A 12,519-nucleotide genomic window follows, 5' to 3' on the forward strand; every position below is an offset into this window, starting at 1 on the left:
CCCCTTTCTTCTTCCTCTACCTTTTCACCTTCATTCCTCCACTGGTGAGCTTCTGCCCTCTTCCTCCTGAGTCTGGATCCCCGAATGGAGCGAGGTTGCCCTTTTACAGAACACCAGAAGTACTCCAGGTGTCCCATAATCTCCTTCCAGCTGAACTTCTGGGTGTGGTGGCAGCCCTGCAGAGGAGAGCTCAGCCGTTCCCCTTACGCCCCCTGGAGGTGGCCACGGGCCCCAGCAGGGTTGAGCTTCTATGCTCCAAACCCATGGCACTGCAGCAAGGCAGGGGGGCTTCTCTCTATCATCCTGGGGGAGGTACTGCCCCAAATATGTTCTCCTCCCCAGTCCTTATACTATAGAGGCATCCCGGCCAAGTTAGGGCCTCAGCCATCTGCCAACCTATCTATCTGTCTTGTTATATAATGCCTTTCATGTCTATCTATCTATCTATCTATCTATCTATCTATCTATCTATCTATCTATCTATCTATCTATCTATCTATCTATCTATCTATCTATCTATCTATCTATCTATCTATCTGTCTTGTTATATAGTGCCTTTCCTTCCTTTCATATCTATCTATCTATCTATCTATCTATCTATCTATCTATCTATCTATCTATCTATCTATCTATCTATCATAACTCAAAGTGACGGCTCAATATCACGGTGTTTGGTGCTGCTGCCTCATACAAACACAGTCAGCTCCTTCGGTGACCAGTGGCTGTTTAGACTTTGCATGTTCTCCCCATGTCTGGTGTTTTCGCCTGATATTCCCATTTCTTCCTCCCCTTGTCCATCCACATCCTATCCGTTAATTTAATCGATGACACTAAATTACTTTTAGCGTGAGTGATCGTACCTGCAAGTGTGAAAGTCTGGCACTTTGTTCGGGGTTGGACAAGGCATCAGGCACACCGCGGCTAAGATTGACTCTGAGGTTCCTCTACCCCGCTAAAAATAAAATAAGTTAAATACGTTTTATTTATATGGCGCCTTGCATGCTCAAAGCAGTGAGATTCGTTTATAACCAATCGGCCTGAAGTTTAAACGGCTATTGTTAGTGGGTACATCTTGTGCATTTGTGTGGCACTCAAGAGGACGGTGCTTTCATTTTTGAGCTCCCCTCTCCCTGTATATTTTACGGATCAGCCAATTGTGATACGTGAAGCAGAAAATTTGTTAAAGCCCTGAGTAATTCAACAGGAACAGAAATCACATTAGCGAAGTCCACACGTTTAGCTTCAGCGGGGCAGCTGCGTTCGGGATTATCTGCTTGAGCAGCCTCTTAGATCGTTATTGAAAAAACGAGGAAATACGGCCGCATCTCCTTCAGCAGCCATTGACATTCGCGTGTCCATGGCAACGGCCATTAACAACAACCTCGCGCACGCGAAGCGCGCGCTGCAGGCAGGAGCCGCGGAGAGTCGCCGGACCAGAAGAAGGGGAGGCAGGCAATGGAAGGCAAGAACTTAGATTTGAACAGGAGGTCCAGCAAAAGTGCTCGGCCCGGGCTGCAGTACCCCGCGGATATGGAGCGAGGCCCGATCAAATTCACATTTAAAGGCAGACCGAACCAGCCCATCGCACCGGTGGAGAACATTAAGGAAATCCAGGTCAGCGGTCTTCTTGTGGTTGTGTACGGGTGCCCGAGCGAGTTTTACAGGGTGACGGAAACTTTTTTTTTTTCCATTCTCAGTTTCTCTTCTTCTCGGTGAGTTGTAGTTCGACGTGGTAGTCAAAAGGTGAGACAAAATGGAAAGTCTGTCGGCATACGCGCTTGTTCGGTGTTTATCTGTAACAAGTCAAATTCCTATTTAGAGACTCCTTCAGTTTTACTAGATGCCGTCAAGATCAGCTTAAAAATGCATTTCTGGGTGTCTTGAAGTAAGTTTTGTCATTATTTTAGAATATCAGCATAACATTATGATAATGAATTTCAGATATCTTAAAGTCCAATTTAACTTTTTGTACTGCATATCTGAAGATAAGCCCCACTGTTATTGTAAGATAAACATTCAGAGAAATCTGTAGCGGAGTTCAAGCCATCTCAATTACATTTCCAATTACATCTCAAAGTGACTTCTTGTGCAGTTCACAAAATGCCAAATACATTTTGAGAAACATCACAGTAACCTTACATGCGTTTTAAAATCTCTTAAATGCAGTGTGGTGTGGGGTTTGGACTTGAAGCCCCGAGGTTGTGGGTTCTAATCCCACTACTGACACCTGTCAAAAATGTATCTGATTGGATCTCAAATATCGTTAATAAGACAAAATAACTAAATAATCATTAATTTCACTTTCCATAGATTTTCTTCTGTTACTTGTGTGGTAAAAGTTAAGGTCCACCAAATCTTAAATGACTTACAGCCATGTAAAACCCCTAATGGATGAGCTGGAATTCAATTACTTGTACTTTAAAGCAGGTTGTTGTTATGTGGAAAAAAAGAGAAAAGAATCGAGTAAAACTAAGAGAAAAGAGGTAATTATAGATAAAGCGATTACTTTATAAGAATATATATATATTTTTTTAGCGTTCTATTGATTTTATTAAAATCAAATAAGATTCCATACAAGCAAGTCAAGTTTAACAAAACTAGGTTTGAAACACATCAACCCCCACCCATGAGAAAGAGAGCCAGGCCAGCAGAGCAAAACTTTAATAAACTAATCAAAATAAGTAAATAGATAAATGAATAAATGAATACAAATAAATAGAATAAAAAAGTGGGGAGAGAATCCACTTCATCAATTTGGGTGAGAAGACCTGACTCACGATCGGCGCTCCTATTCACCCCAAAGGAGTTCAGTAGGGTTGAGGTCAGGGCTTTGTGCAGACCACTTGAGCTCCTCCATGTTTTTATGGAGCTGCTCAGGGGTCAGAGGAGGCCTCCACCAAAGCGTGGCAGCATCACTGGATGGGCACAATTGCCTAAAATGTCTTTGTTTGTTTTAGCTTTAACAGTATCCTTCCCTGGAACTAAAGGGTGGCAAGCCCAAGCTCTGCCATTATCTCTCCTCCTCCAGCAAACTTCACAGCAGTGCTGTCCAGAATGGTCACGTTCTCCAGGCCTCCACCAAACCAAGACTGGTCCATCAGGCTGTCATATAATGAAGGGTGAATTATCACTCCACACCACACACTTCCACCTCGCCAGAGTCTAATGGTGGCATGCTTTACACCACTCCAGGCTTGGGTGCAGCTGCTCGGCCAGGGACACCCATTTCTTGAAGGTGCCGACATGCACTTTTTTGTTCTTCTGTTGCTTCCAAATGCAGATTGGAACTCCATTATGAGTGATGCACCAGACGAGAAATGATTTTTATGTGCATCATCACTTGGTGGTCTGCCTCCGTGACTTTGTGTGGTCTACCCCTTTGTAGGTTGAGCTCTCGTTGCTCGTCGACGTTTCCACTTCAACATAATAGCACTTACAGGTGACCGGGGCAGAGCTAGCAGAGCAGAAATGTTACGAGCTGACTTGTGACAAAAGTGGTGTCCTACAACAGTGCCAGGTTTAAACTTACTGAGCTCCTGTACCTCCTGCACCTTATGACCCTAGGGGTCGCTGTTGCCCTGTGAAACCCCACAGACAAATGTCCAGACACCAGGCAAAAGTATCAGAAATCATTTTAATGTCTCCTTTCTGATATTGTGCCACAGTAGACACCACAATCACCACCACAAGCCAATAAATCAATAATAATACAATAATAATAATAATAACAATAAGGATTCTCCTCTCCTCCCAGCAGCTCCGTCACTCTACCTCCCAACTCCGGCTCAGCTTGCTGGGTTTCCCATAGTCCTTTAAATACTCCATGACCCAGAAGTGCTCCTGTCCTTCAGCCCATGTGATTCACTAGCACTTCCGGGTCATTTTGAAGATTCATATTTTTTCTTCAGCCCGCAATTACTTCACTTCTTCCGTCCCTGTGACTTGGGAGTACTTCCGGGCTATAGGGAAAACAGAAATCCCTGTGTTTCCCTGCAGCATCACTCGATGGCACCCAGCAGGGCTCTGAAGTTGAACTCCATCTCCCATGATGCCCTGCGGGAATCCGGGGCACCTCCATGCTGCAGGGAGGACTCCATCTAGTGGCCTGGATGTGTTGGCCGGGATAAGCTGCTGGCCATCTCTCACGACCTGTTGTCCCTTTCATTTGCACCAAAGTGGGTGACGTCGATTCACAATCACTCCTGCTTCCTAATTGGACGGACTGATTGACTTGGACTGTCATGATTGAGTGTTCCCTTCATTTTTTGGAGCAGCTTATATTTATTCTCGTATACAAATTAAAGTGGACCCTTGACTTACGAACTCAATTCGTTCACGAGGGCTGGTTGTAATTCAAGTTGGTTGTAAGTCCAGACTATTTTTCCCCATAAGAAATAATTGAAATACCCATAATGCACTGCGAACCTCCCACAGCAACACTTACTTAACCTTTTCATAATAAAAAAGGGTTGTATAATGTGCATAATTTACCAAAACACCAATAATTTTTCTAATGTACTAACCAGAAAGTTAGAAAAAGTGCCTAGCCTACCAGAAACAACAATTTCATACTGTACGCACCATTTAATTTGACATCTTTGGGCTGCAGGAAGGGAGGAGGAGGAGAAGGAAACGGAAGGTGGTTATTGTTTAGAAGGAGCCTCCTTATGCAAATCTTTTCTTTGTAAAATTGTCGAGATAGTGGATTCGGACATGCTGTACATATTAGCGAGATCGGTCACACGAACGCCACTCTTATATTTCCGCACAATTTCCTTCTTTGTTTCGATTGTGATCGCTGTTTCTCAAGTTAATAATGACAGTAGTTGAGCACTCAATTCAAAGCTGGCCGTGTTGTGAACTGCTGTAATAATACACTCCAAAGCAAGCCGGTGCTAACTCAGCCTGATGACATCATCATGTGCCGCGCCAGCCCGCTAGCTAACATCTCTTAACAATCGCTTTCTTTACCTTCATTACCTTCTCTTCCTTCCTTAGCAATTATGCGTCTTGTTTGCCATGGTCTTAGTGAATTATATATATATATTGTAATGACCCGGCAGTCAGCGCTGGCGGCATGGTGCATTGTGGGTATTTCTGTAACGTTACTGTTTGTACTGGGCAAGCAAGGCAATTGATTTCCTGTTGTACTATAAATGTTATATGTGTTTGTGTTGCAGTTGCTTGTGTGGGCTTGGGTCATTTGCAGCCCAGGAGTGGTAAGTGTAACAGTTACCATCATGGAGAAGGATGTCTTTCTGAATGACCTTGGCAATGGCCTTGCAATATGTTGAGCTTTGTTTCTGACTATCTGCTCTAATAAAGAGATACAAAAGGACAGAGCTGTGTGTTGCTAGATTCCATCTATGCAATTATGTACGGAGACACTCGGGGTCATGCAGTGTATGGGACACGAGTGTTCGCTTGCTTAATGAGCTGGGTACAGCTGCGTGCATGGCGCTGGCATTCCGCTGGCCGACCAGCTTGGGGGAAGTGCGCAGTAGAGTTCGGCTCCGAGAACTTCAATACTCAACCACCGGTTGTTACAATATAAATCATTGCACTGACCGAAATTACGTTCACAAAAACACATGTATCTGGGCTCCGACTGACGCTTACGAACGCTCTCGGCTGTTTGTCTACAATCGCACAAGTGGATACACGTGACCGCATTCGGGTCGTAACGCAAGATGTTGGTCGTAAATCAAAACAAAAATTTTGGTCGTAAATCAAGTTGTTCGCATGTCAGGCCGGGCGTATATCAAGAGTCGACTGTATAGGTATCGTGAAAAAATTCGACCTCAAGATTTTATGAATCTTGACGTTTAGAGTCCGAAAATACCGTCTGTGAAATTCTGTCTGTCTGTGTGTAAACACGATAGCTCGAAGACGCTTTGCCCTCGGTCAGTGAGATTTTATACACCTGCTTTATACACGTCCTTCCGTGAGAATCCTAAATCCAAAGAGGACTGTTTCATTTATGTGAGGTAGAATGCCCAGAGGGGACTGGGTGGTCTCGTGGTCTGGAATCCCTACAGATTTTATTTTTTCTTACAGATTTTTTTTTTGTTTTTTCTGCCCCCCCTGGCCATTGGACTTTACTCTTATTCTATGTTAATTAATGTTGACTTATTTTGTTTTCTTACTGTGTCTTTCATTTTTCTATTCGTTATTATGTAAAGCACTTTGAGCTACTGTTTGTATGAAAATGTGCTATAGAAATAAATGTTGTTCATATCAAAAATAAAGAATCCTATCAACGTTTGAGCCGTTTCTGGTACTCTAACTGAATACTTCAGCAAATTTTCAAGTAACCCTTGGTTATAATTACAGATAAATGATTCACATTTTGTATAGATATTTAAAATGATAAAATGTACGCAAATCCCCTTATATCCAAGTCTTCGATGTGCACTCCAGTCACGTCTGAATTGTTTGATTTGTAATTTTGAAGCATGGAGCAGAGGGGCAAATTAAAGAACAAAGGCGTCTTTGTCCCAAACGTTATGGAGGGCCCTGTAAATAGTGATTTACCTATCAAAGCCTTCTAACCCTACACTGGCTCCCTGTAGCAGCGCACATTCATTTGCAATCTTTGACGCTTTGTAAAGTATAGGAATCGTGAAAAAATTTGACTTTGAGATTTTGATGTTTTAGACTTTCCTGAGTCCGAAAATACAGTTTTTGAAATTAAACCTGTCTGTGTGTAAGCACGATAACTCAAACACACTTTGTCCTCGGTCACTGAGATTTTATACACCTGCTTCATATCAAAAATAAGGAATCCTATCAACGTTTGGACCGTTTTTGGCAACCCGGGAGTGGTACTTTAACTGAGTACTTTCGCAAATTTTCAAGTAACCTATGGTTATAATTACAGCTAGATGATTCATATTTTGTATAGATATTTACAATAATAAAAAGCAAACAGATATGAAATTTGAGAAAAATTGCTTAACCAGAAGTAGCATATTATTTAAACAACCATCCAAATTTTTTTGTATCATGGAAATATAAATGTGTACACAATATTAAAAACTGTATTCAATATAACGCATATTATTTCAACAACCAGTGGTGGGCTGGCGCCCTGCCCGGGGTTTGTCTCCTGCCTTGCGCCCTGCGTTGGCTGGGATTGGCTCCAGCAGACCCCCATGACCCTGTAGTTAGGATATAGCGGGTTGGATAATGGATGGATGGATATTTCAACAACAACATTTATTTCTACAGTACATTTTCATACAAATGATGTAGCAGCTCAAAGTGCTTTACAGGATAGATAGATAGATAGATACTTTATTAATCCCAAGGGGAAATTCACATAATCCAGCAGCAGTATACTGATACAAAGAAACAATATTAAATTAAACAGTAATAAAAATGAAAAAAATTAAAATAAAATTAATGTTAGCATTTACTCCCCCGGGTGGAATTGAAGAGTCGCATAGTGTGGGGGAGGAACGATCTCCTCAGTCTGTCAGTGGAGCAGGACAGTGACAAAAGTCTGTCACTGAAGCTACTCCTCTGCCTGGAGATGATCCTGTTCAGTGGATGCAGTGGATTCTTCATGATTGACAGGAGTTTGCTTAATGCCCGTCGCTCTGCCACAGATGTTAAACTGTCCAACTTTACTCCTACAATAGAGCCTGCCTTCTTAACAAGTTTGTCCAGGCGTGAGGCGTCCTTCATCTTTATGCTGCCACCCCAGCACACCACCGCGTAGAAGAGGGCACTCGCCACAACCGTCTGGTAGAACATCTGCAGCATCTTACTGCAGATGTTGAAGGATGCTAACCTTCTCAGAAAGTATAGTCTGCTCTGACCTTTCTTACATAGAGCATCAGTATTGGCAGTCCAGTCCAATTTGTCATCCAGCTGCACTCCCAGATATTTAAAGGTCTGAAGAAAGAGAAAAAGAAAAGGCAATACTAATTAAAATAGAATAAAATAAGGTCCAATGGCCAGGGAGGGCAGATTAAAACAAAACAAAACTCCAGAGGGCTGGAGAAAAAAAATCAAATCTGCAGGGGGTCCGAGGCCACAAAACCACCAAACATCAATGATCTCAATCAGTCCTCATGGTATTCAAGGTTCACATGGAAGATCTTGATGATGCTGGTTATGTGGACGTCTGGCCTTTAATCCATCAATGGAGGGACATCATGGTGCTCTGATCACGTGGTGGGGTCGCAGGTCACAGCAACACAGAAAACAAGATAAAGAACAGAAGAGAAAGTAGGGGTTAGTATGGATTACAGAGCCACCATGAATGATAATGATAATTAAATGCATATTCAGTGTATCAGGATTAAATTAAAATGAAGCTACAAGAAAGCCATGTTACAGTACTGAATGGGGTGTTAGCAGTTTTTTAAAGAGCTCCACTGTATTAGCCTGGTGAATTTCTGTCGGTCAGCTATTCCAGATTTGAGGTGCATAACAGCAGAAGGCCGCCCGCCTCACCACTTCTTGTAAGTTTAGCTCTTGGAATTCTAAGCAGACCCTCATTTGAAGATCTAAGGTTACGATTTGGAATATAACATGTCAGACACTCTGATATATAAGATGAAACAGATTATTGAAGGCTTTGTAAACCATCAGCAGTATTTTAAAGTCAATTCTAAATGGCACAGGTAACCAGTGTAGTGACGCTAAGACTGGGGTGATGTGCTCAGATTTTCTTTTCCTAGTTAAGATTCTAGCAGCTGCATTCTGCACTCGTTGTAATCGACTGATGTCTTTTTTGGGTGGTCCTGAGAGGAGTGCGTTACAGTAATCTCGCCGACTGAAATCAAAAGTGTGAACTCATTTCTCAGCATCTTACAATGTTATAAGAGGTCTAACTTTTGTTATGTTTCTTAAGTGGAAAAATGCTGTCCTAGTAATCTGATTAATATGTGATTTAAAATTCAGGTCCAAGTCAATAGTTACCCCTAAATTCTGTACCTCCATCTTGACTTTCAATCCTAATGCATCAAGTTTATTTCTAATACTCTCATTCTATCCATTTTTGCCAATCACTAGAATTTCAATACCTATTATTAATTGTATTTAAATGTATACATCATCAGTTTAACAATAACTTGTAAACATTGAATATGTCATGTAAATATAAAGATGTAATGGGAACGATAAGCTGCTACGTCCCTGTTGTGTTCCTGGTAATACATTTAATCTTATGATTTTTTTTTTATTTCCCCCATCATTATCATAATTAAATATAGCTAAATGCAGTTTTACCTATAACAATTTATTGCAATAAATATTATATAATACAAACACTTTTTCTATGGTTTTAGGTGACTCGAACTCTTTTTACTTTGCACGTAGTCTCGGTAATGCATGTTTAATCATGACAAGATTCCACCACCATTTTTGACCTCCCTAAGTACGAAGATATCATTTTAATATAAAGTTTGATTCTAAATAGAGATGAGTGATTGTGTATCAATATTATGAATTAGTTGTGATGAGAAACAAAGAGATATGATATTTGAGAAATATTACGCAGCTGGATGTGGTTTTGATGACCTTTTCCTCTATCTCAGTATACGAGAAAGTCGAGGGGAGTGCATGCCCGATTTTTGTGTGTGTGTGTGTGGGTGTGTGTCTGGAGATTCACTTGGTTGCTCTCCTCTGCCCAGCCTAAAGTGCTGCTGTGCCTTTCTTGTGCTAACCTAGAACTGCAGACAACATGTGGTCTCACTAGTGCACCATAAAGTCCAAGCAGAACATCCCTTAATTTATATTTAATAGTTTTTATAATATAACCTAACATTTTTTTTCCCCGTTAAATTGCTTCTGCACATTGCTTAGTCGATGAAAACGTTGTGTCAGCATAAACCCCTAAATCCTTTTCAGTGGTTGCTTCCTGTAGCTCAGTGTCTCCCATCTTGTATTTGTAACTGATGTTACTTTGCACTTTTCTACGTTAAGCTGCTTTTTCTATTTATGGTAATAAATCACTTTACAAAGATTCTTTCTCTCCCTTGTATTGTGAGACATTTTTGATTTATTTTGGAACTTTCTTTGTGCTGCGGTGGGCTGGCACCCTGCCCGGGGATTTGTTCCTGCCTTGCGTCCTGTGCTGGCTGGGATTGGCTCCGGCAGACCCCCGTGACCCTGTATTAGGATATAGCGGGTTGTGTAATGAATGACTGACTGACTGAGTGACTTTCTTTATATTTAGAACTTCTGATGCCAAATCCACATTTTTAGGTCTGGGTAGGCCGAGGCCTGCAGGTAGTAGTTGGGGACTGGCTGCCTTGTCAGGCTGTTGAAGGTCCTGGATTGCTTTGGGCAGGCTGGTTAAGAACCTGGTCTGTTTTATGGAGTATTTTGGAGGTCTCAACCCCTTTTTGCCATGTGTGTGACCAATATCCCGTCTGCGTGGAGTTTACATGTTCTTCTTGTGTCTGTAGGGGTTTGCTTTGGGTTCTCTAAATTTTGCTTACACATGCCCAAGATGTAGGCTTTAGTTTGATTGGCACATTTTTCCCAGTGTGAGTGTGGCTGTGTACGTGAGTGGGTATTGTGATGGACTGGCTTGTTGGCCATGTTTTCGTTACAAGAGCCTTTCCAGAGGTGGTTTATTTATGTGTTTGTAACGTTCTGAGCATACCACTGGATGACTTGACATGCAGATTATTTTACAACAGTAACGGCGTACAGCACAATAACGTGCAGTGAATCCACTTGACTTGAGTATTCCTAGTTTTCCTCCTCTTTCTCTGTACGTTTATCATTCGCTTTCTCAGAGGTTGATGCGCTTGCTGCTTCCTGAGCAGCTCTTCTTCACTCCACCCTAGCGGCCCGCTGCTTCTCTTCTTCCGTTGGCATCTTTTCACGTTAAAACTGATGAATTCAGTGTTTGTATTGCAATTACTTAGTACGTTTTCCTTCATTTTTCACTTAAACTGGCACTTGAATCATTCTTGAGGCAGATTGAAGACTTAACATATGAAGATGTAGGGAAGGTGACGGCGAAGGTGGTAGGGAATGAGAACGGCGCCCATCCGCATGCACCGCACGGCCACCCTGCTGCCGAGAGTTGATTCTACAATAAAATAAAATAAAAAGAGGAATAAATTTGGAGGTGAATCATCACGGATAGCAGACGTCACATAGTATTTGTGTACCAAATTTCAGGTCAATAGTTCAAATGGTTTGTGAGCGACTGGTGATTTAAAATCCTGGACAGACAAATGGACAGCCATAATGGTGGCGTATTATATATAAAGATGAACACCTTGAGATTTTTTCATGAACTTTTTCGATAACGTTTACTGCTGCCCAGCATTTGTCTCCGTAGGCAATGATGATATCAGAAACTTTGTTATGAAAGTAAGAAATTATATATATTTCTGCACATCACTAGAAACAAATGAGTGTAACTGACATATAACAAATATCCTTTTTGGGTTAACTATTCCCTTGAAATTGTGGAATAGTAACGTCAACAACGTGATAATGGCAGGAACAACACAATTATCAGGTCAGGTCAGGTTGGGGAGCAGGCACTAGTACAGTGCATTGCCACACCCTCCACACATCAAAACAACTCAGGATCCTAGTTGGCAACCCCCCAGGCAGACACGCGGTCCAGTCCCACCCTCCAGAATTGACCCTCTATCTGCCACAGTCAGGTGCTATGTGGGCGACCCCTTGGCCTGGTACAGCCTCTTGGGTCCCCAACAACGAGGATCTTACGAGCTTGATCACCCTCGGGGATACGCTCCACATGGCCGTAGTGCCGTAACTGACACTCCCTCACAATGCAGGTAATGCGTCTCATGAGCAACCGCTCATTCGATGTATAGTCAAATCAATAATACCCAAGGACTTTCCGGATAGACACAGTACCAAAGGAGTCCAGTCTTCGTCTCAGGTCACTGAATAGCGTCCATGTCTCACAACCATATGGCAAGACAGGAAGCACCAGGACTCTAATGACACCACACACCCCTTTCCAGTGACCTCATGACCCCCACATGCTCTCCCAATCCATCTACTGACTTCATAGGAAGAGTCCCCAGAGACATGAATGTCACTGCTGAGGAAAGTAAACCTCTCAACCTCTCGGAGCCTCCATTGACTCTGCAAAGATCACAGCATCGTCAGCAAAGTCAAGATCCGTCAATCTCTCTTCACCAACAGACGCCCCACTGCAACTGGACCCCACCACCCTGCACAACACCCAATGTTCATCTCTTTTGCACTTGCCCTAGTAAGGGAGGGATTTGAATTGAGGATGTTGAGGATGTAACTGGGTGTCCAGTTTAATTTCAGGATATGTTGTATCCACCAAGAAACTTCTAACGGGTTCTAGAATTGTCGTTGACCACGGTGTCAGTGGACTGTTACTCTCCTGCATGAGTTTTGGAGTTATTGAATACAGTTGCAAATGTTTTTAATTTTTACTCTACTTTTATATATCAAACTGACCAGAAAGCAGGAGACAGAGCTGGAGGTGGCAGAGTTAAAGATGTTAAGGTTTGCATTTGGTGTGACCAGGATGGA

General features: G+C 42.3%; 1 protein-coding gene across 2 annotated transcripts in view; it reads left to right on the top strand.

The window, feature by feature from the left end:
- The first annotated feature begins 1,420 nt into the window (after positions 1 to 1,420).
- Positions 1,421 to 12,519, top strand: part of dnah5 (dynein, axonemal, heavy chain 5) — a 390,322-nt gene continuing 379,223 nt past the window's right edge. For both annotated transcript variants that reach the window (XM_039736932.1, XM_039736933.1), the window contains exon 1: positions 1,421 to 1,614. In XM_039736932.1, the coding sequence (XP_039592866.1) occupies positions 1,456 to 1,614 (159 nt within the window). In that variant the 5' untranslated portion in view covers positions 1,421 to 1,455. The remainder of the gene's footprint in view (positions 1,615 to 12,519) is intronic.

This window comes from Polypterus senegalus, chromosome 15 (genome assembly GCF_016835505.1).
Source record: "Polypterus senegalus isolate Bchr_013 chromosome 15, ASM1683550v1, whole genome shotgun sequence".
NCBI classification, from domain to species: domain Eukaryota; kingdom Metazoa; phylum Chordata; class Cladistia; order Polypteriformes; family Polypteridae; genus Polypterus; species Polypterus senegalus.